Source organism: Liolophura sinensis, chromosome 1 (assembly GCF_032854445.1).
Source record: "Liolophura sinensis isolate JHLJ2023 chromosome 1, CUHK_Ljap_v2, whole genome shotgun sequence".
Taxonomy (NCBI): domain Eukaryota; kingdom Metazoa; phylum Mollusca; class Polyplacophora; order Chitonida; family Chitonidae; genus Liolophura; species Liolophura sinensis.
The window spans coordinates 46,408,848-46,434,420 of record NC_088295.1 but is presented as its reverse complement, the minus strand read 5'-3'; the positions used below and the strand labels follow the sequence as shown (position 1 = coordinate 46,434,420).

Sequence of the window (25,573 nt, the reverse complement as noted above, 5' to 3'; positions counted from 1 at the left end):
ACACTGGACAACCAATATTTGTTTTGCCAGACATAGCTTTGTTGCCTATATGTCTGGCATTAATGGGATACCACCAACTGCTCAGAAACGTTCCCCTGCCTTCTTCTTTTCCTGTACCCCTTTACTGCTTTCCTCCAGGAGCCCTTGGAATCTAAGGTAACCAAGGAATTTTGTGCAAGCTATAATTGAACAGATTCCATTCGTTCAACATCAGGAGACCAGCTCAGGGTTCAGTCTAATTTATCTGGGTCGCTGATTTTTCACTGAAACCATACATGATTGCAAATATAATCCAGCAAACATGAACTCCTATTATGCAAGCCTGTTATTTGTCTTTCTTGATCAGCCAAGCTTGTTTTTCTCAGCATCAAGAATATAGCGTGATGCATAAGACATTTTTTCTGACTTTCATCGATTTCACTTCAACAAACCATCTCTGAGTTCATGCCATTTTTTTTATTTTTTTTTTTTATTTCTTGTACTTCGTCTTCAATAGATGATACCACAGGTACAAGAATCAATAAAAAGTCTTTCACAATTTTTTTTATCTTTTTCTTCCGTCAGCACTTCAGCTTGAGAGCTTTCCATTTTGTCTTTTCTTTTTTTTTCCATAAAAAAAAAATCCCAACAAAAAGAATTTCATCCGTTAGAACAGGAGGAGGTAATCAAGCTATGCAGCTACTTTGTCTACTCTGCATGTCTATAAACTACATGTCGTAACATAACAAAGTACTCAAGAATATTTTACTTAAACGACCAGCATTATGGTGGGTGGAAACAGGGCAAAGCCCGGGGAAAACCCACGACCAGCCACAGGTTGCTGGTAGACCTTCCCACGTACAGCCGGAGAGGAAGACAGCATGAGCTGGACTTGAACTCACAGCGACCGCATTGGTGAGAGGCTCCTGGATCATTATGCTGCGCTAGCACGCTAACCAACTGAGCCACGGAGGCCCTGTATCAGTGCTTTAAAAGTATTAAAGGTGTGGCCCTAGTTTGGAGGTCTGGATTATATTAATTATCTTAAAAATAATTTTAATAACATGTTACTCAACTAAATTATTTGGAAAGGTCACGTCAACACTTTAAATTTGATACTTTTGTTTTAGTTTAAAATGAGCAAGCACACATAACTAACAACACAGTTATTCGATGGCAGGAGATGGAAATATGTGGGATCAGTACACAAATATGAGAGTTACTGACTTCATATATTTCGCAGTCCTCTGGGTAACAGTGTATCAAATTTATCCCGCCGAACACCCATCATTTACATGTACCCATCGAGACCGTTGTACTAATGGTGGATCACTTAGATGATGCCATTGGTTTTGACAGCCGAACAAACCAAACAATGCTGCAAAACCTAATTAAGGGGCACACATGGCAACGGCTGCAGAATTTGGAAATATACAACTGCACATTCCGCTTGCTTTCCAATGAAACATTATTTGACACCATGTATATACATGTACATACAGGTATTAAATAGAAAGTAAAAATTTCGAACACCAATGACATATTCTTTCTAAATAATTTTACCAATTTCAACTTGCAGCGTTTCAAAGCGTATTTAAAGATAATACATGTATACACATGCTGGAACTTTATAATATATCTACAAATTCACCCAACCGTAAATTCTTATGTATTAAATCAGTGAAGGTATTCACAGAAGATACAGACAGTATCGTGTTACTGTTACTTGTTTTGAACTCTCGAGCTCAATAATGCTGTTATATATGAGTCTTTAGCTTCCAGGTAACCACATATTTTTAAGCACTAGTTCACAGCTCTTTTATTAAAAATATGTTCGTTCAGCATAAACCAACTAACCCTCCAAAACAATGGCCCAACTCGAAAGTGTTATTAAGTTTTTTTCTTCTTTCAATGTTCATATTTTTTACAATAATTTAAATATTTTCCTATAACCAGAAAAAAAAAGTCCAAACAACATACTGTATTTTTCCTAAAATGGTCACATTACGCTCTTCAAAGAATGTTTTTTTTTTTTTAGAATGGCCCAGTAAACCTTCTCTGTCGTACCAATATCACCTTCCGATTTCTTTCAGATTCACATTCCTGGTTCCAGTTTAATATCATGAAATATCACCGATCAATCAACATTGTTCATTTGACGTCCATGGATATATCACTTTAAGAAGTTCATGTTGATGGTGGCCGTCTCTTGCGCCTCCAGGGTAGCCGTCACATTGTATGGGGTGTAGCCAGCATGTTGAACTGTGTGGCCATTTAACAGGTGCATTTTCTCACCATGTTCTAGGTAGGCATCTATAAGAAAACATGTACTGAGTTAGTCCTTAGACAAATATAATATTCCATTGTGATTATAATAATAAATATGAAATGTATTAATTAGCAATGCATACCCATCAGTACATATACAGCTATAGATAGTCATTAATTTATTTATTTGTTTGATTGGTGTTTTATGCCGTACTCAAGAATATTTCACTTATACGACGGCGGCCTGCATTGTGCTGGGAGAAAACTGGGCTCAGCATGAGGGAAACCCATGACCATCTGTACGTTGCTGGCAGACCTTCCCACGTATGGTCGGAGAGGAAGCCATTCATTAATTTAAAGACAACACATGTACTCTGATGTATCTACATGTGTGTATGTTTAGTTTATTTAATTGTTTACCCTCACTAATTTCTGAATTCCAGATAACTTTAGAGAACTACTTTTACATAATGCAATAGGCTCATAAGTTAATTTTAAATTCAAATTTTCCAAAATACCACATTTGTCAGCCGTTAAATGTATATGGGGTTCAGTTAAACTTTGTTTATTGGCTCATGAAACCTATTTTTCCAACATGAAGCGTTTCTCCACAAAAGTTGATTTGACCACTCAAAGAGCTTAAATCAACAAATCAAATAAATCGCTTAAGTAAGGTAAAGATGTTGCTTAATTAACCCCAAAACATAGGACGTTTCATTAAACTGAGCCCTAGTTGATTTCTATTGTTAGGAAAGTCATATCGCCATTTGACCTCTGGGCATCAACCAGCAAGGTGGTCGCAATATGTTATAGTCATGGGATCCAATTTGTTTCGGTTTCTCCAGGGATTTGTCCATTTGTTCCATCTACATGTATTGTCACATCCTACTCTATAGCTGTTATGTAGGTGAACTATTTATGAGTGCATACATAAACACCAAATCAAACAAAATACAAAACCATATACACAAATTGGTTTAATGTTAATGTCAGCTGTTCTCTATGTTTGAATCTGAGCTTTTCTTAATACAGTTTAAGATCATAAATTTATTACTTAAATAAGAATGCATATATAAGTATACGAAGAGCATGTATTTGTTTCTATACAATAAAATTTCCATTTTATACAAATTTAACAATAACTTATGCCAATGAACAGACATACAATCAAATGGTAATCCCATTCATTTTATCAGTCTATACAAAGTTGCTTTAAAAAAACAGATTAAACTGTACATCATACATACATTCACAACAAGAATAAATACAAGTCTACCAAACTTTCAGGAATTTAGGTTTGAAACATGGATTTCCAATAAATGGATCTAGAAGCAAGCAACATATGATTGACAATAATAATGCATTCGCATATCAAGTTTGTAAAGTACATCATGGGGAGTGTGACACAACAATACAATACGACACAGCATGCCAAACAAAATAATAAATGTAAACAGAATACTTTCAAAATGGACCAATCAGCAGGTAATGAAGCGGGTGTGGACTAAAAAGGAAAATAAAAGGCTCAATCAGAATTTTTCAGAATTACCAGCCGTTACAAATTTAAGTTTGATTCAAATTCTAAAGAAACGCAAATTGTCATTATTGTGACTGTTGATATGGAGTTTCTTGTCTGTTCTTTTGCAGTGTGAATAGCTATGAATAGCTATCAATAGCTCTATATGTTCTTTTGCAGTGTGAATAGCTATGAATAGCTATCAATAGCTCTATATGTTCTTTTGCAGTGTGAATAGCTATAAATAGCTACATGTATATATATATATATATATACATATATGTATGATTGCTATATCATGACTGTCATTTCATAAGCAGTATTACTAGCTTAAAGAAATAGACACTGCTTTTTATAAAAACACTTACAAATGAATGTTCTTTCATGAACAGCTTTCAATTTGACTCATGCTTGTACTTAATTAGGTTCAGAGTTTGCCATTATCTGATTATAAAACCTATCACGTTACAACTGATGGTTTACAAAGTGACAGTATAATGGTAATGATAATTATCTTTTGAAAGAATACGGTAATTAAAGAACCTAAATGAAGAACTACGCAAAGATGCCGTAAAAACATGCAGTTGACATGGCTTTATTTTTTTTTAACTTACTTTTTCAATGCCACATTAATTGCACAAGCACATCTCTCAATTATTCCAGATGTATCTCATACAAGCTTAGATGACATTGTAATGCGTTCTCATTATCATCAATATGCATGGTAAATGATGACTTAGAGAACGTAGTAACAACTGGTCAAAACCCATGCTGTTTACTAATAAATAAACAAAGCCTCATCCAATGATCATGCTCAGAGGGCTGACATGAAATCGTACACCAATAATCTTGATGGTCACAGTTATCTGAGGCAATTAAGGTGGTTACACCGTTATATGAAAAGGCACTTTCCCACAGATTTTGGTCCTGATATTATCTTCAAACACAGATTTCGGCCACCTGCATCATCAATTAAAATGTTACTATTAGTGACCTCATCAAGAAAGCCAACCACATGGATTTGGCCAATTGTCACCCCTCTAAAGTAATATAGATTTATTATTGATGCCAAAACTTTTATGCAAATTTAATTCAACAATTATCTCCTTTCCTGACCAACAAACAACACTGGGTGATGTCTGCGACAGACTGTCTCAGAAAAAGAAATATGAGTTACATGTTCATCCCTAAAAGAACCTTCGTGCTTACATGTCAACAAATTACCTCCCTCCACCAGGCTCCATGCATGCTTATTGCAGCGCTGTGATTTTGAACCAATGGTTGACATCATTCGTCATGGCTGTTTGCACGTGCATTCGTCAAATCTTTTTTGATTGCCATCTTGAACCACAAAGATATTGCCGTTGTATTTTCGCTTCTTTCCTTAAAATTCCCCACGGTTCAATAATACCTTCAAGTTTAATTATGGTATATGGCTTTAAGGTGCACACAAACATTTTATAGGTAAAAACGTCTCAGATTTTATTTTCAAGGCAACGTGTTGGTGTATTGTATTATTCAAGTCTGCAGTGTTTCAAAATAGCAAGGTGGAGCTTGCACAACATGCAAGTCAAAAGAATGAACTGACAGGAAAAAAAAATGGCCATTACCAACACGTGTACAATTAATTATTCCTTGATTCATAAGCATTCATCCATAAAAAGATTCTGTGTTTCTATACATTATTGTAGGATCTAAAAGCCAATGACCGATTTTAAACAATTATAAAGATGTCCAGCCCATATTGCATAAAGAGGTAGCAAACAAATCAAGGTGCAATTAAGTAAATGGAGAAAAGAAAAGAACCCATCAGATGCATTATTCTAGGTATTATAGATTCCATACAGATAAAACATGGAAAGTAGAAATGCAAACAAAAACTAAGCCATGGATCCTCAAACCTCAGATTTCAAGTAAAACAGATCAACATGAGGATCTAAAATCAAACATGCTCATTTGGCAGCAGTTAAAACGATCGACATATTACCTTCAGCATATCGTTACAAGAATAACTGTCTACTAGCTACCATATCAGCTCTGAGAAATGCTACGTACAGGCCCCTATATATCCAGTGAATGTTTTTAACACTCGGTGCTAAATGAACTGCCCACCTGCCTAAAGTACAGACCACATGAAATAAAAAAATTGCAGGAATTAACAAGCAAAAAGCTACTTGGAAATCAGAGGTTATTTTGTTAATAATAAACTGAAAATTACTTGTGCCGCCACATGTATACCTTAACTTCCAAAACAGCATAAAAAAAATACCGGTAATTGCATGCCGATGACGATTATTCAGCCCTTCTGACCTACTATATGAAGTTCTTCCTCCAACCATCTGGCAATGATGGCCACACTTGGCTTACGTAGGTATCTTGAAAAATAAAATTATGGAAAATTTAACACAGCAGCCAGGGATCGAACAACTAACTTTTTTTTTTCTTTTCTTTTTTTTTTCACACAAAAACTGTACCTGCCAGGATCTGCAGGAAACTAAGCAATAACAATGGGAAAGCCAGCATCTACACTTTTACCATTACAATCATATGGAAAATATACAGTTCTAGATATACTGTGTAAAAACAAGGTGGATATATGGATTTCAATGCACTGTAATTCTTCCACCTTTTCGCATGTTTGCAAGATGTTTCTCAAGCATGTTCTGAGAGCATTGTTCTGTGTAGGCTGCTAAAATTACAATACTTTTTGAGAAGCCCCTACACTTGCCAACCCAAGCAATGCAGTTTACTTTGTCTTCAAAAACAAATTAAAGAGGTGCATCAATCACACTCAGTTACTCTTTCACACAGCAAAATGTAGAATTCATGGTGAGAAATAAACTATATAATAATCAATATGGCAAATGGATCTAAGGTGTTACAGTTTGTATATGGAAACAATGTACGAAAGGATGAATGATTATATGGTTTAATGCCATGTCTCCAAATAAATATTTAGGACTATGGAACTAAATAAACTAAATATGTACCTCCCAAACCTAAATATGTACCTCCCAAACTAAATATGTACCCCCCCCCCCCCAAACTAAATATGTACCCCCCAAACCTAAATATGTACCTCCCAAACAAAATAAATACCTCCCAAACACCTTCCCCACCAACTAGCATTTGTCAGATTAGATATGGAGCTCCTCCAAAACACTAATGATGCCTTGGAAAGAAGCAACTTTTGGCAAACAAGCATTAATGCCAAAGAAACATAGGTTGCTATATCCAACCTGAACGGTGGTCCACAGGATCAAAACATGGCAGAACTTTACAAAGCACATTCGGATGTATAATAATGTACAAGTCTGCAAAATGAGAATAATGGCCACAATGTCTGTCAGTTACATGTACAGCTAACAAGTCTACAAAATGAGGATAATGGTCACACTGTCTGTCAGTTACATGTACAGCTAACAAGTCTACAAAATGAGGATAATGGTCACACTGTCTGTCAGTTACATGTACAGCTAACAAGTCTACAAAATGAGGATAATGGTCACACTGTCTGTTCAGTTACATGTACAGCTAACAAGTCTACAAAATGAGGATAATGGCCACAATGTCTGTCAGTTACATGTACAGCTAACAAGTCTACAAAATGAGAATAATGGCCACAATGTCTGTCAGTTACATGTACAGCTAACAAGTCTACAAAATGAGGATAATGGTCACACTGTCTGTCAGTTACATGTACAGCTAACAAGTCTACAAAATGAGGATAATGGTCACACTGTCTGTCAGTTACATGTACAGCTAACAAGTCTACAAAATGAGGATAATGGTCACACTGTCTGTCAGTTACATGTACAGCTAACAAGTCTACAAAATGAGAATAATGGTCACAATGTCTGTCAGTTACATGTACAGCTAACAAGTCTACAAAATGAGGACAATGGTCGCACTGTCTGTCAGTTACATGTACAGCTAACAAGTCTACAAAATGAGGATAATGGTCACATTGTCTGTTCAGTTACATGTACCGGTACCACTAACCTGTTAAAACCTGTAACCCGCTCATCCGAAGCGCGTTTCCCTGTACTCACAATTATCTCCCATGTTTCAGCTGCAAAAAAGTGTCCTCTGCCTCATGGTAGCCAGTTTGAGCTATGTTCGAGAGATGTGACTTTTGTATTTGAGAAGCCTGTATGAGAGGCCTATATTTGGTTTGGTAGATGCTTATTCGAAATGGGGAGTCCTATTTGGCAGACCTTAATTACTGTATTCTTCAACCTTTTCGCATGTTCGCTAGGTCTGTATTCAAGCATATTAAGAGGGCATTACTCTGGGTAGACTAATCAAATTATACTTTTAGTGAAGCCCTGTAACTGGCCAATCCAGCCAATGTAGCTTGGTCTCCAAAATCAAATTAAAATCAAAACGTATATAAATTGCATTGAAAGTTGCCCTTTCATATGCAAAAGGTTGAGGAATTAGGGTAAGTTTGAGAGATGCTTGTGTGGGATATGTATGATTATGTGGTTTGGGAGATATTTATTTGGTCTGGGAGATGTTTTTTTGTTTTGGTACAAATGTATACAGTATGTTACATTTCTGGCAACACACCTGTATTTCTGCCTTCCGTAGTGGCTGAAAGTTGGACTACCTTATACAGAAATTTCCAACACTGTCACCCAGTGGGATGCAGTTTTATGTTATGTAAACAGCATTCACATATATATATATATAATTCTGTGAGGCCATGCATGTTAATCTACTCTTTCAGAATGTAGCAAGGCAGACAAAGAAGAATGAATGCATGTTGTTTTTTTTTTTTTTGTTTTTTTTACTGAATCCATATCATATAAATACATGCCTTTAATAGTCAGCTTTATGTAACAAGATTTTTCAGGTTCCAAGCAAAGGTCAATGGATTACTGAGTTAATTTTGTGTTTTTTATTTTGACTGGTGTTTTACGCTGTACACAAGAATATTTCACTTATACAACAGAGGCCAGCATTATGGTATGAGGAAACCGGGGAAGAAAAAACAAAAAAATGATGCCCAAATCAGATGAAAGAGCATCAAAACTTATTTGCAAATATAATCTTGAATATTTTTTGGGATTTTTTTTTTTTTAAGAGAAAAGGGTATTTGAAAATATTTTTGTATGGTGGGTATTTGGGACCAACTTTTAGTATTTATCATTGTTGCATAATAATGTTCTAAATAAGGATGTGGTGCTTGTCTAATAAATTTATTTAAATGTAAATTTGTTGCTTATATTGAAACATATATGCATTAAACCTAAATTATGATAATATTTATGAACATAATAAAAATATAAATATGATCCAAATTAAGGTTTAATACATTTGTTAGCTGAAAAGAACAAATTCTAGTGAAAAAATACATATTTAACCTGTGTTACATCCTCATTTATGACATTATTAAACAAGGACTATAAATACCAAAAGGTGGTCCCAAATACCCACCATACAAAAATTATTTTTAAGAATCTTTTTCTCCTTAAGGAAAAATCGCAAAAACATACTGAACACCACAGTTAGGAATAACTTTTCGCACTCTTTCACCTGAACTGTGTGTAATTTTTATGTATTCTCCACCTTTAAAGTAAAGGACCTGATGGTGGTGAGTTACATACAGTAAGGCTATAGTACTATCTCCACCAGAGAGCTTCAATACATATGAATACTGTTTAGAAATGCAATAAGTTAATTTTCATCTTTGACTTTGAGGGTGATTATTGAAGCTGCTATGTAAACCCACAGACATCATCCATAATAAATACATTTTATTTACAACTGTACATGAAAACCAAGGCTGGCAACACTGACATTCTAAAGCATGCCAGCCAATTGCAAGTGTAAATTATGCCATTGATGAACAGATTAACAGCTACTTTCTGGACTGTTTGTCTGTACACTGTATAATGTATGAGCACGATCCACATGTACATATATATATATATATATATATATATATTAATCTCAGCAGACATTATTAAAAGCTCTCAATAGTAGAGTTCGCTGCTGTATGCCAACAAAGCCAGCCAAAATATTTATAGCAGACACAGTACACGGGCATCAATATTATACCAGGCTTATTCATCGCAGGACCAGCAGCCGGCCAGCTACATACATGTGTGGCATCAAAACACACAATCGCTCATCAGATCTCTGCAATAAAAGCCTATATAGAAGTACAGTCCCATACTGAACATCAGTTTACGTGAGCGAAGAAGTCTGTCTGTTTTTTCAAGAGAGCTAGCATTATTTCAGTCTACAATATCAGCTGCAGCAGCCAAGAGCATCAACAAACTACAAGCGCTGGTCATTACTGGATTTATTGATATGATCGATGTGTTTAATAACAACAACAACAGTCAGATATATGGATGGAAAACACTCAGAGGAAACCACCGTAGTCCAGGACAATCTTCCTGAACTTAATGTCACAGTATGCGAGTTGGATTTGTACAAGTGACCACAGTAATTCTGGTAAAGATTATCCGAGGTTGAAACCTGAGCATCTACCGCTCCTCTTGGCCAGCAAGGCCCAGATATATATATAGTCACTGAACCAAATTTTCCCAAATTTTCCACACAACGGAGTCTTAAGCTGAACTTACAATGCTGGAATAATAAAATATCATCGGTTAGCTCACAAAATGTCACCATCAAGGCAAGAACATCACTGGACAATAGACTATACAGATTAGGCTTGAATTTCATGTATTTTTAGCCTGGAATCGGGTTCCCCATTAGTCCAGCACCCATCACAATACACATGCATAACTGATAGTTCTTACTGCTAGCTCTCACTGTTATAATTAGCACAGCAAGGGGAAGAATTGGAAACTAAAGTGCAATGTTGTCTCAGGAGGAAATTCCTCCTCAGCAAATATATATATATATATATATATATATATATATATATATATTATTTTCTGAGGGTGACAAATGATCAACATTTATTCTGTCAGTTACAAAAACTGTTCTTCTCAGCGGCCCTCAGAGACAAAACAAACACGAATTTACAAGTAAATATTAACAGTGACCAGACGAACAGTTTGCACACAAAGCGGTATCAAAAGTACGCATAGATTCAGTAATTCTGCTATACAAAGCAATACAAAGCGAACGCAATCAGCAAAGGACAGATTACAATCAAGATATTAACTGTGTATATATTGAAAATGGGTTTTTAAGCATTTACATTTTGTTTTTCAAGCATGGTAAAATGAAACTTTTTACAGAGGACTTTTGGAGATTTTGACTCTTTTAAGTCCTTTCTGAGTTCCACAGATTTAGACCATTGTATCAAAGGCTTTGTTTGACATACTTTGAGGATGGGAATGGCTCTTGGAGATTACCATTCGAGGTAGATCTTGAAAAGGTTGGAAGTTGGTGTTAAATAAGGGGCATTTAATATTAGTCTAGCTGCTCTTTTTTGAAGTTGTCTTTCTATCTGGTACTTGCTGGCATATCCCCAGATCATGCAACAGTAATCGATATGTTGCAGAATGAAGGATTTATAATACAGAATTTTTGTATTTGTTTCCAATATATGTTTGTTTCCTGAATAATACACCAAGTTTGGTTGTGATCTTTTCACAGACAGAATCAGTGGGGGAATTCCAGTTAAGGCTTTGATTAAATGAGTTGCCTTGCTGTAATGTCTGGTTTACATAATTTATATTCAGTGCCTAATAACAGAATGGTTGATTTGTCAATATAAAGAAACATTTCACTGTAGTGACACTACCTCATGACTGATTTATTTATTTATTTGATTGGTGTTTTACGCCATACTCAAGCATATTTCACTTATACGATGGGGACCAGCATTATGGTAGGAGGAAACCGGGCACAGCCCGGGGGAAACCCACGACCATCCGCAGGTTGCTGGTAGACCTTCCCACATACGGCCAGACAGAAAGCCAGCATGAGCTGAGACTTGAACTCACAGCGACCGAATTGGTGGGAGGCTCCTGGGTCATTACGCAGCTCTAGCGTGCGAACCAACTGAGCCACGAAGGCCCCTTTCTGATTCATAGCAGCCTCTAATTCTGTTAGATTTGTGCCATGGTTATATGCAGTTGTGTCGTCACCATACAAGTCAATTGTACTCATGGTTGGGCAAAACAATAGGTCATTTACATAAATTATAAATATCTCCTTTGTTCCTTTACCATATTGTTCTTGAAGGACTGAAATGCTGAAAATAGCTTTTTTCCATATCTTGTACCATGTAATCTTTTCCATGCATGAATTAACTGGCATATATTTCTTCCTGCCTGGTCCTTTGATATAAATAAATTCAGCAGCACACATGATGCTGCAGGAATTATTTCGTCACTACCCTCCAAATAGCACAGCCTGCTGACAACACTTCCAGCTAAAACCATGACGCCCAGCTCTCTTGAGATAAAACTGGCAGGGATTTCCTCGTTCTTTTACAGAGCGCTGTTGACAGAGTGCTTATCTCCTTCAGTAAGGGTTTCTTGCCTTGTTTGGGCGGCCATGGACTGACCTGTCACCCTGTCATTTCATTGGGATAATAACATCCAATGAAATCCCACCTGGGGCAACAGAGAATGCTCTTCAGCTGTCTAATGCAAATTTGCTCTGGGACAAATATTGGTTCAGAGGATGAAAATGTGGCCATCCACTGTCAACAGGTTGGGCCTGACACTCAGATGATCAGGAACATATGTTCTCAACACTGCCAATTTGCCCTGGTGCTACCATCTCAGTCCCTACAGAGAACTGGCGAATGCAGTGTATAGTGTATTCGATATGTTAAAATATACAAACATAGACCTTTTACCCCAAGTATTTGTATTTATACAGACTGATCAAACAATGGCCTCTTTAGAGGCTGCATAACATTTTCAATATTTGATGAACCATTTAGGCAAAAAAAAAAAAAAATGTTCAATCGCTAGAAAATTATATCTGCGGCCAGTTTGCCAACTATGCCTTCTTGGAATTACAAAATCATGGTTTCCTTATAGCTTCCATCATTCATTGACTTGTATAAAAATATAATGCAAGAAAATGCAATATAAAACTACACCCTCATCAAGGGCTGCTTCACAGATGAAAAAAAAAATGGACAAAGTGTTAATCAATGTCAAAATTTTTAAGAATTCCAGATTAATGGCAGGCTTTATGTCTCCCTATACACCCACAAAATGGATGATGGTCAGCATATCATTCACCCTGAAACTTTAAAAGCTGTGACAGCTCTTACAATCACCACCCCTTAACGGCCCCATACATCAGGATTACAGACACTATTCTGTTTGCCACTAATTTCATCATGCAAGATTTTATGGTTTTGTTTACTTTTTTTTATACATATTTTGTTTTCTGCACTTTTCTAGTTTTGTGTGCATAATCCAGTGAAAGTATTTTTCTTATGTTAACAGTTGCGTTTCTCGGAAGCGCAAGGCAGGCGCACATAGTTCTGGCTTGATCACTTTCTGTGATGATATCTGCTGCAGACATTATACATTTATCCAAGAGCATACATTTCTGCATTATTTGCATGTGTGAAGGCTGCACTATCAATCACTATGAGACATACATAAGGTACTGCAGGTTCAAGCCAAGCGTTATACATGGAATTTGTAAATTTGACGAAAAGTTTGTCCTCCATTTCTGTGCATATCTGTACTTCCCATGTATAGTAGGCAAAAAATATGCATACAGTGCTAGAAATGTGTGACCAGTTAATCTACTACATGTGTGTTTCCTTGCAAAACAGGCATTGCCTTGCATGTGGCTGCGATCAATGAACCAAGAGCCAAGAAATACAATATAAGTCATTAATCAAAATTAAGCTATTTCAGAGCTAAAAGAAAAAAAAAATGGACAGGTTCAACAATGTTTCTAAGAATTTACTTCTGTTTCACATAAATATTTTTTCTTTCTTTTTTTTTCTATATCAAGCTTTGTGTGACTAAAATCTAGTGAAACAATTTTTCCACTGGGAACAGTTGTTATCCTCAGAAGTAAAGGCAGACACAAATTTTACCTTGGGTCGATGGTGATGATGACATCCTGCGACCATGATACGTTATCCGTGTGAATTTTCTGTGACACACACATTTCTATACACAGGTACTGTAGTGCTTAAAACCTGCTTTGCACTGCATTGCATTTTTCAACAATAAAAGTTAACCACATGCGCAGTTACCATATCAGTACAGAAGATAACCAAATCCATATCTGTGAAAGGAAATACATGTTCATATGCGTTCTATTAAACCTCATTCTGATTCAATATTAAAATCTCTGAATTAAGAGCGTTATGCAAGCTTTTAAAACAAAAAGAAACAAGCAAAGAGCCAACTTTAACAGAAAAATCTACTTTTTCAGTAAAAGTGGCAATTTTTAAAAATTCTGAAATACAACTGATCGTGTTACTTTATGCTTCCTTTTCAAATACACATTTTACATAAATTGAGAGCTAATGACCAAAGTTTCATTATTAAGCACACATGAAAATGGAGTGGGATTAATATATTTCTGATCTTGATGCATCTGAAAATATCATCACACAAAAAGATGTCTGCTACTCCATTTTGCACAACAAAGCAATCTGATTTGTTCTTACAGATTATTAAATTGGACAGGTACATTTAAAGCTATTACATCAATTTGTGATCAAAGCCACGTGATAATTCCTTTCCCTTTAATATCTGCGCTTCAAAATCCCACCTGCCAGTTATGGTATGTTTTGATACAGGATATACATACAGTAACTTTGTTAACTTTTAAGTGCACGTTGAAATCACCTTTCAATCTGTCCAATTTCACAAAGAGTCCATTAATAGTCTATACACCACAAATGCCATTGTTCATGGCAATGTGGTGTGATTATCAAACATGATGTTATAATAAAAATATGTATATGTACTAATAAATAGCCCATCATGATAATCTATATGTTTATAATATTAAAGAGTGTATTTGACTTGTGCAATAGCAGCCACCATGTTCATCGGCCCACCAAATGCCAGGTACCAACTCCCAGCTTAAAGATGCAACCTGCATAAAATCTGTATAAATGAAGTGGCTTGCTGATCGACTTCCAGGTGAACCCAATAGCTCACAATGATTAACTGACTGACTGATTGCTGCAAATAAGGCCATACTCAAAAATTTTTCACTTACACGATGACAGTCAGTTTTTCACGAGTGGAAGAATTACCAGATTCCCCTTAGATAAACCTTTGACAAGTTACTGACGGATTTTCCCACATGTGATATGGGCTAGTGACATGCAGGCTATATTCATAGAAAACAGGTGGTCTTCAACCAATGTTGATATAAAACTACATGTACCTAAATAGCCCTATGAGTGCCGTAACCTGTTTACTGTTATTTATTTACATGTATGTACATTAGGAATTCCTTATCCAAAGCCAGGACTGAATCCGCCACCGGCCTGAGAGGACCAGTCCTGTCCGTATACAAGTACCTATGTAATATGCTTATGTTTTATCTAGCACATGTTTCCATGGTGACTGCCCCCAAAAAAGAGAAAAAAAAGGCTGGTCACCGATCTGGTTAATCGCATCAACTGTAGCTGTAACTTAATTCCCTCAACCAAAGCAAAATGAATCTGTTACCTTTGATGCTGACCACTGATGTCTTTATCCAGTCTGGCTCAGACCTAGCAGTGTGGTTCTACTCAACTGATGATCGCTATAGGCTCTCAAGATAAGAAGCATTTGTCTTCTGCCTTAAATATATTATTACATTCTTGTCTACAGGCCAGAAATACTCTATGAACCCATCAATAATTCTCTAATGAGTGAAACAATAAATAGCTAGACCATGCTATGTGTCTGTGGTCTATTGTACAATACATAATGATATTCGTGATGAACAATGCCTTATTTTCTCTACGACTTGCAGAATCTTGGGGATATATCATGTATATTATCTTTATTATAGGTCCATATTTGTGTATGTCTGTGGTCTATTGTACAATACATGAGGATATTTGTGATGAACAATGCCTTATTTTCTCAATGACTTGCTGAATCTTGGGGATATATCATGTATATTGTCTTTATTATACGTCCATATTTGTGTATGTGTCTGTGGTCTATTGTACAATACATGAGGATATTAGTGATGAACAATGCCTTATTTTCTCTATGACTTGCGGAATCCTGGGGATATATCATGTATATTGTCTTTATTATACGTCCATATTTGTGTATGTGTCTGTGGTCTATTGTACAATACATGAGGATATTAGTGATGAACAATGCCTTATTTTCTCTATGACTTGCGGAATCCTGGGGATATATCATGTATATTGTCTTTATTATACGTCCATATTTGTGTATGTGTCTGCAGTCTATTGTACAATACATGATGATATTCGTGATGAACAATGCCTTATTTTCTCTATGACTTGCAGAATCTTGGGGATATATCATGTATATTATCTTTATTATAGGTCCATATTTGTGTATGTGTCTGCAGTCTATTGTACAATACATGATGATATTCGTGATGAACATTGCCTTATTTTCTCAATGACTTGCTGAATCTTGGGGATATATCATGTATATTATCTTTATTATACGTCCATATTTGTGTATGTGTCTGCAGTCTATTGTACAATACATGATGATATTCGTGATGAACAATGCCTTATTTTCTCTATGACTTGCTGAATCTTGGGGATATATCATGTATATTATCTTTATTATAGGTCCATATTTGTGTATGTGTCTGTGGTCTATTGTACAATACATAATGATATTTGTGATGAACAATGCCTTATTTTCTCTATGACTTGCAGAATCTTGGGGATATATCATGTATATTATCTTTATTATACGTCCATATTTGTGTATGTGTCTGCAGTCTATTGTACAATACATGATGATATTCGTGATGAACAATGCCTTATTTTCTCTACGACTTGCTGAATCTTGGGGATATATCATGTATATTGTCTTTATTATACGTCCATATTTGTGTATGTGTCTGTGGTCTATTGTACAATACATGAGGATATTTGTGATAAACAATGCCTTATTTTCTCAATGACTTGCTGAATCTTGGGGATATATCATGTATATTATCTTTATTATACGTCCATATTTGTGTATGTGTCTGCAGTCTATTGTACAATACATGATGATATTCGTGATGAACAATGCCTTATTTTCTCTATGACTTGCTGAATCTTGGGGATATATCATGTATATTATCTTTATTATAGGTCCATATTTGTGTATGTGTCTGCAGTCTATTGTACAATACATGATGATATTCGTGATGAACAATGCCTTATTTTCTCTATGACTTGCTGAATCTTGGGGATATATCATGTATATTATCTTTATTATACGTCCATATTTGTGTATGTGTCTGCAGTCTATTGTACAATACATGATGATATTCGTGATGAACAATGCCTTATTTTCTCTATGACTTGCAGAATCTTGGGGATATATCATGTATATTATCTTTATTATAGGTCCATATTTGTGTATGTGTCTGTGGTCTATTGTACAATACATAATGATATTCGTGATGAACAATGCCTTATTTTCTCTATGACTTGCAGAATCTTGGGGATATATCATGTATATTATCTTTATTATAGGTCCATATTTGTGTATGTGTCTGCAGTCTATTGTACAATACATGATGATATTCGTGATGAACAATGCCTTATTTTCTCTATGACTTGCAGAATCTTGGGGATATATCATGTATATTATCTTTATTATAGGTCCATATTTGTGTATGTGTCTGCAGTCTATTGTACAACACATGATGATATTCGTGATGAACAATGCCTTATTTTCTCTATGACTTGCAGAATCTTGGGGATATATCATGTATATTATCTTTATTATAGGTCCATATTTGTGTATGTGTCTGCAGTCTATTGTACAATACATGATGATATTTGTGATGAACATTGCCTTATTTTCTCTATGACTTGCTGAATCTTGGGGATATATCATGTATATTGTCTTTATTATAGGTCCATATTTGTGTATGTGTCTGCAGTCTATTGTACAATACATGATGATATTCGTGATGAACAATGCCTTATTTTCTCTATGACTTGCAGAATCTTGGGGATATATCATGTATATTATCTTTATTATAGGTCCATATTTGTGTATGTGTCTGTGGTCTATTGTACAATACATGATGATATTCGTGATGAACAATGCCTTATTTTCTCTATGACTTGCAGAATCTTGGGGATATATCATGTATATTATCTTTATTATAGGTCCATATTTGTGTATGTGTCTGTGGTCTATTGTACAATACATGATGATATTCGTGATGAACAATGCCTTATTTTCTCTATGACTTGCAGAATCTTGGGGATATATCATGTATATTATCTTTATTATACGTCCATATTTGTGTATGTGTCTGTGGTCTATTGTACAATACATGATGATATTCGTGATGAACAATGCCTTATTTTCTCTATGACTTGCAGAATCTTGGGGATATATCATGTATATTATCTTTATTATACGTCCATATTTGTGTATGTGTCTGCAGTCTATTGTACAATACATGATGATATTCGTGATGAACAATGCCTTATTTTCTCTATGACTTGCAGAATCTTGGGGATATATCATGTATATTATCTTTATTATAGGTCCATATTTGTGTATGTGTCTGCAGTCTATTGTACAATACATGATGATATTCGTGATGAACAATGCCTTATTTTCTCTATGACTTGCTGAATCTTGGGGATATATCATGTATATTATCTTTATTATACGTCCATATTTGTGTATGTGTCTGCAGTCTATTGTACAATACATGATGATATTCGTGATGAACAATGCCTTATTTTCTCTATGACTTGCAGAATCTTGGGGATATATCATGTATATTATCTTTATTATAGGTCCATATTTGTGTATGTGTCTGCAGTCTATTGTACAATACATGAGGATATTCGTGATGAACAATGCCTTATTTTCTCTATGACTTGCTGAATCTTGGGGATATATCATGTATATTGTCTTCACTATAGGTCCATATTTGAATCCACATTACAAATACACACATATGCTAAATGGCCTAAAATTTCCCCTACTAAAGTGCATTTTTACAGGCAAATGTCACAAAATAATAGTTTTTGGTGCTGAAACTTACAATTTTTCACCAGAATATCATCCCATGTCCCAAGCAAACCTCAAAACACCTTTCTAAAATCAACAGAACTCTCAGAATCTGGGAATCTGGGAAAATTTAAATACTATTTTGACATCTCAAACAATATGACTTTACCACACTGATCATGTACAGACAAGGTCCTGTGCCAAACACGATAACCTGATAACATTACAAGGGTACAAGTACTCAGTATAATATGAAACTTAAAGATGCAGACTCAGCAAATTATCTATGACATTTAATAATTGTCCTGAAATAGTTCTTTCACTCAAGTACTCATTTTGCGCACTAACCCGCTTAATTAATTCAAAAGATGAATAAAATTGTCCCACCAAGGCACTGATGACACGTCATAAAACACTCTGTGTGCTCACATATTCATTTTAACTTATATCACTATATTTAAGTAAATCATCATTCAATCACTTCACCTGTTGACAATTTCTGTAATTAGCATAAATAAAACACTGACAAATTACATAAGTTCCATGAATGATGTCTATCAACAGTGTCTCATGGAAAGTTAAATCCATCATTGAATGCAATATTTTTATTAACATACCATGCACATGGGAATGTGAATGCAATGAAAAAATCAAAAAATCAAAAAATTGAACTTGATGAAGGCACACAGAAATACCCTTAATTGTCAGGAACAGATGAAACATTCTTTGGCCAATAAATTTACCTTGGCCATTGAATAAATTTACTGTAGGGTGTCTGAAGGCAATAAAAATAACATTATCAACAAATGAACTTGGGGATTGAAAAAAAAAAACGTTTTTGTGAAACACTTCAATGCAAAGGTTAAAGATGCACAAAGTCAAGTAACGTTCTTTCCAGCATCATTTTTCTACAGTATGTGTTAGTTGTAAAGTAAAGTTGTTGGGTTGAATGGGTTTGAAAGTTTCTTTTATATTTATCTGCGATACAATATGATATATTGTATTCCATATATGTATGATAGATTTTTGAGATTATAAAAGTTTCAAAACCAAATAAAAATAAAACATTCATATATCTGAAAAACATTCACTTTCAAATGTTATTTACTTCTAATGATTACAAACCACTTATAAAACACTGGCAGTTTACAACAGTTTAGATATAAACTATAGAATTCATTGATGCAAAAACAAATTTGTTCTCTTTTTTTTTTTCCCCTTGGACATGCTTTTCAACATTTCAAGAGGGTAAAACTGACTAACACTTGCCATGGTGAAGGAAAAACAATTAGTTCACTTTGTGCAATCTAATACTATTAGGTGAAGTTACAATAACCATGCACTATCACTCAAACCACCTTACCTTCACTGTCATCGTAGTTGCCCTCATTGTCCTCGATGCTACTGTCGTCTAATGGAGTCCTGCATGGGCCAGTCAGAAAGCGGTCTGAACGCTCCGTCTTCATGGAACTCCCCCTGGTGGTCTGGCCGCTCCTACCTCCCCCTGAAGACAAACTAGGGAGGCGAATGTCCACACGTCCTCCACCCTGGTACGAGCCCGCCTGTGGAATAACAAGTTTGCAAATTATATATCATTAAAGAAACTACCTGTTCACCACAGATTTTTTTGCAAAAAAAAAAAAACAAATTCACTAATCAAATCAAATTTTCTGTGTTTACCAAGAACAGCTCAAATTATTGCTGTTCAGTAAATATCAGTTTGAAATACATGTAGTTTTAATGTGACCCGTGTGATAAATTTTAGGAACTTTTGTTACCGATTTTGACAAGGCTGATATTTGGGCTACTCCAAAATAATAGTGAAAATTTATTTGATTTGTACTGAATGATTTTTTTTAGAGGAAGAGATAACTTTTAAAAGAAAAAATAACTAAAGAATCTTGACTTCACACTATTCAAAAAACTATTCTTTGCTTCTTGTAAAAACAGTTGTCTTTATATAAATGGTATATAAACTATTGTTTTTTACTCAAGAATTTTTCACTTAGAACATGGCAGTCATACATATATGTATTATTCTGATCCACCAACAATTTTGGTGTCCTCCGTCAAATCAACATAGCTCGGTCCAGATTTGCCGGATGCACACCAATACCCAGTGTGAAAGGTTCGAGTTTGAGCCCTCTGTGGGCAAATCAGATGTTACATCTACTGATCAGATTACTACTAGTGTATTAACGCAAACATTAATAAACTGGTAAACTGAACGCAGCTGGCTCTGCACCAGCTTGTTTTAGCCTGTCATTTTGATTCTTGCAATGTAATCTCAGGCCGTAAGTGGGAAGGTCTGTCAGCAACCTGCGGATGGTCATGGGTTTCCCCCGGGCTCTGCCCGGTTTCCACCCACCATAATGCCGTCGTATAAGTGAAATATTCTTGAGTACGGCGTAAAACACCAATCAAATAAATAAATAAATAATACTGTGAAAGGTATGTAATTTTCTTTAAACTTCATGTAAGACCCAAAAAAACCCTGCACCATCGACTACCTACTGCCTCCTAGTCCATGAGAACAAAAGAATCAGTTAAATCTTGAAAATTTCCTGTCTGTGAACAGGCTTGATCCCACGTTTTGTTCCCTGAGTAATGATTAAAAAGCAAGCATCTTTAATAACCGAGCAGACACAATACTCTCCCCCAAACAGTTTGATGTAATTAACAGTGTTTTCTTAATACCTTGTCATTAAGAGCATACAGTTTTGTGGCAATGTCCCTGCCTATGATAATATTCATCAGATTGGCCAGGTAGGGTTCCTTAATCAGCAGGTATTCCAAAGCTTGTCTGGGCCAAAAGATGTATCGACAGGATGTTGCCCCAATGATGGACACCTGTCAATCAAAAGTCACAAAATATGAAGTCATCATGCAGATGATATATATTAAATAAGAGACCATTTATACTGTATTCATTTTCACTTTCAACCGCATGCATGCACCACACAAACCATGATATTTGCCAAATCTTCTTTGTACTCGTTTAATGTTCAATACTCATCCACGAATTTTTGAGTCAAGCGTTCCATCTGAGTAGCTAAATCAAAATTTACAAGACAGATTCACGCTTTGATTGACTGGTGTTTAATGTGATGAAGTACCTGGGATGGCCTCCAGCAACCTACGGATGGTCGTGGGTTTCCCCCCGGGCTCTACCCGCCTTCCTCCCACCATAAAGCTGGCCGCCTTTGTATAAGTGAAATATTCTTGAGTACGGCATAAAACACCAATCAAATAAATAAATAAATAAAGTGATGAACTTTCTCAGGTGTTACAGACAGGCTTGTACGCCATACTTGTGGGAGACAAATGGTGTTCAATGACCATTACACTGTGAACGTCACACACTCACTGTCACTATGCCAGCCCCATGAACAGTGAAAGCTGGAGAATGTACAAATCAATATGACTGAGATTTTGGTATGTCACACTTTATCACCACTATACACATACATTTATGGGCAGCTTACCCCGTATTTCTCCTCTCCCGTGACACTGGACTCAAACTCTGGAGAGTCAATGAACTGTCTCTCGTAGATATGATGTAGGAACGTCTGGCTGCTGTACACATTAATCCTGAGACAGAAGAAAAAATAAACACGGCCGTAACTACTGTAATTCTTCAACCTTTTTGCATGTTTGCACTTTTTGTGAAGTCCTGAAACTGGTCAATACAACCAATGTAGTTTTGTCTCCAAAATCAACTTAAAAATGTGTGCAAATTGCACTGAAAATTGCTCTTACATATGCGAAAAGGTTGAAGAATTAAGGTGCTTCTCCATTTCATATATTTAGTTTTAGATCATTTTGTCTGTTAACTTATATTTTACCTGCTTGGAGTTTCCACACTTTAACACTATCGCAATATGGTTAAAACATTTATGAGTAGAAGAATACCAGCAAATAAAATAAAGAACTTCATAGCCAATACACCATAATAATCTCTACAACTGTTCTTGTGTACATGTGAATGCATGATTAGTTTAATAAAAGTAAGTGATTTGAATCTACTTGTACAACAAGTACGTTTCACCGCTATTAAAATCAACTGTGCGAACTACAATTCCTACAGCGGGGTGATTAGCTGGTGAGCAATTCCATCAGGATGAAATTAACCTAATTCTTCAACCACCTCTGCCACCAATATTTTGAAACATTTCTAGAGAACTACGGGTTCTAGAGGAATAATTTGCACAGTTTCATGAAACTTAAATGCATCTTAAGTGATACCAAAAATTGATTTTTAGCATCATTTTCATACTAATTGTAAGCATAAATTCCACTTTAAAAAGTGCTGTGGTGGTTGAAAAGGTTGCAGATTTACAGTGTAAAAAATTTAATTCTAAAAAAGGTCATGGCCAGATTCATTCATGTCTTTGTCAAGATAAACAGCTGTACAGCTGTAAGACACTAAAGCTTACACCCCAGACACAAGGAGGTCCAGCTTGCTTACTGGAGACAAATGGCAGAGACAAGAACAAAGAGACAAAACAATGGCACTTATACCCCAGACATGGTGAGCTCCAGCTGGTTTACTGCAGACAAACGGCAGAGACAAGAACAAAGAGACAAAACAATAGCACTTACACCCCAGGCATGGTGAGCTCCAGCTGGTTTACTGCAGACAAACGGCAGAGACAAGAACAAAGAGACAAAACAATAGCACTTACACCCCAGACATGGTGAGCTCCAGCTGGTTTACTGCAGACAAACAGCACAGACAAGAACAAAGAGACAAAACAATCGCACTTACACCCCAGACACGAGGAGGTCCAGCTTGTTTACTGGAGACAAACGGCAGAGACAAGAACAAAGAGACAAAACAATAGCACTTACACCCCAGACATGGTGAGCTCCAGCTGGTTTACTGCAGACAAACAGCACAGACAAGAACAAAGAGACAAAACAATCGCACTTACACCCCAGACACGAGGAGGTCCAGCTTGTTTACTGGAGACAAACGGCAGAGACAAGAACAAAGAGACAAAACAATAGCACTTACACCCCAGACATGGTGAGCTCCAGCTGGTTTACTGCAGACAAACGGCAGACCAGAACAAAGACACATAAAAATCGCACTTACACCCCAGACACGAGGAGGTCCAGCTTGTTTACTGGAGACAAACGGCAGAGACAAGAACAAAGAGACAAAACAATAGCACTTACAACCCAGACATGGTGAGCTCCAGCTGGTTTACTGCAGACAAACGGCAGAGACAAGAACAAAGAGACAAAACAATAGCATTTACAACCCAGACATGGTGAGCTCCAGCTGGTTTACTGCAGACAAACGGCAGAGACAAGAACAAAGAGACAAAACAATAGCATTTACACCCCAGACATGGTGAGCTCCAGCTGGTTTACTGCAGACAAACGGCAGAGACAAGAACAAAGAGACAAAACAATAGCACTTACACCCCACACATGGTGAGCTCCAGCTGGTTTACTGCAGACAAACAGCACAGACAAGAACAAAGAGACAAAACAATCGCACTTACACCCCAGACACGAGGAGGTCCAGCTTGTTTACTGGAGACAAACGGCAAAGACAAGAACAAAGAGACAAAACAATGGCACTTACACCCCAGACACGAGGAGGTCCAGCTTGTTTACTGGAGACAAACGGCAGAGACAAGAACAAAGAGACAAAACAATAGCACTTACACACCAGACATAGTAAGCTCCATGGTTTACTGCAGACAAACGGCAGAGACAAGAACAAAGAGACAAAACAATAGCATTTACACACCAGACACAGGGAGTGCCAGCTTATTTACTGAGACAAACAGCAGACACAAGAACAAAGAGACAAGACAATAGTGCTTACACCCCAGACACGAGGAGTCCCAGCTTGTCCGTCTTTGTGATTGACTGAGTGGCGTAGCTTTCGCCTGGGTGTAGGGTCATCAGGGTGCAGTGTTCAGGGCTTGTCAGCTTCTTGTACATCGCCCTGCAGGCCAACAAAAACGTTGTTTACAAATATTCACTCATTTTATCGATATTTCCTCCCTAATGTAATATCTTCTCACTTTTATGGTAGTAGTAGTGCCAGATTTAAGGGTGGATCAAGGAAACTTAATATTATATATATTAAATTAATTTATTTATTTTATTAATTTATTTGATTGGTTTTTCACGCCGTACTCAAGAATATTTTATACATATATATTAAAGTCCATGTGTACGTAAACCACCAGGTTCATGTACATATTTTGTTTATTTACCTTAATTTTTTCACAAAGTGGATAACAAACTGTAATATACTAATCACAAGGAGCAAAGTCCAAAGAAAAATGACATCAAGGAGTGCAAAGAGAGCATGAGTGGCCGTGTCATTAAATTCAAGTCTGACAAATGCTAGTAAGAGCAATAAAGTTGGAAGATTTGCGTAGCAAAAATCTGAACTAGCCACGTGTAATAAACATTTTCCAACTACATGTATACTAGAATAAATGGCACTTTAGGCGGCTCTGAAGAGATTTATCAAGAAAAAATGTCACTGCTACATCAATTTATCCATAGCACACAAAATACAAGTCAACATTTGCATGTTTCATAGTTTCTCTATGTTCCTCAGAGTTGTAGAACAGTGAAGCATGCTTTGTTAATCAAGAAATAAAATAACTCTGGCCTTGCTTCAAAATCTAACACCTCTAATAGCTGATTGGCATCC

General features: G+C 36.1%; 1 protein-coding gene across 5 annotated transcripts in view; it reads right to left on the bottom strand.

Annotated features, from left to right (window-relative positions):
* Positions 1-1,741: 1,741 nt before the first annotated feature.
* Positions 1,742-25,573, bottom strand: part of LOC135481773 (popeye domain-containing protein 3-like) — a 41,787-nt gene continuing 17,955 nt past the window's right edge. The window contains exons 5-10 of one of the 5 annotated variants that reach the window (XM_064761464.1): positions 24,728-24,850; positions 22,371-22,476; positions 21,583-21,735; positions 20,249-20,447; positions 6,074-6,138; positions 2,156-2,292 (exon numbers count right to left, since the gene is read on the bottom strand). In XM_064761464.1, coding sequence (XP_064617534.1) covers positions 6,077-6,138; positions 20,249-20,447; positions 21,583-21,735; positions 22,371-22,476; positions 24,728-24,850 — 643 coding nt within the window. In that variant the 3' untranslated portion in view covers positions 2,156-2,292; positions 6,074-6,076. Of the gene's footprint in view, positions 2,293-4,804; positions 5,105-6,032; positions 6,139-20,248; positions 20,448-21,582; positions 21,736-22,370; positions 22,477-24,727; positions 24,851-25,573 lie in introns of those variants that run through there. The other 4 variants (XM_064761465.1, XM_064761463.1, XM_064761466.1 and 1 more) reach the window with 4 other exon arrangements.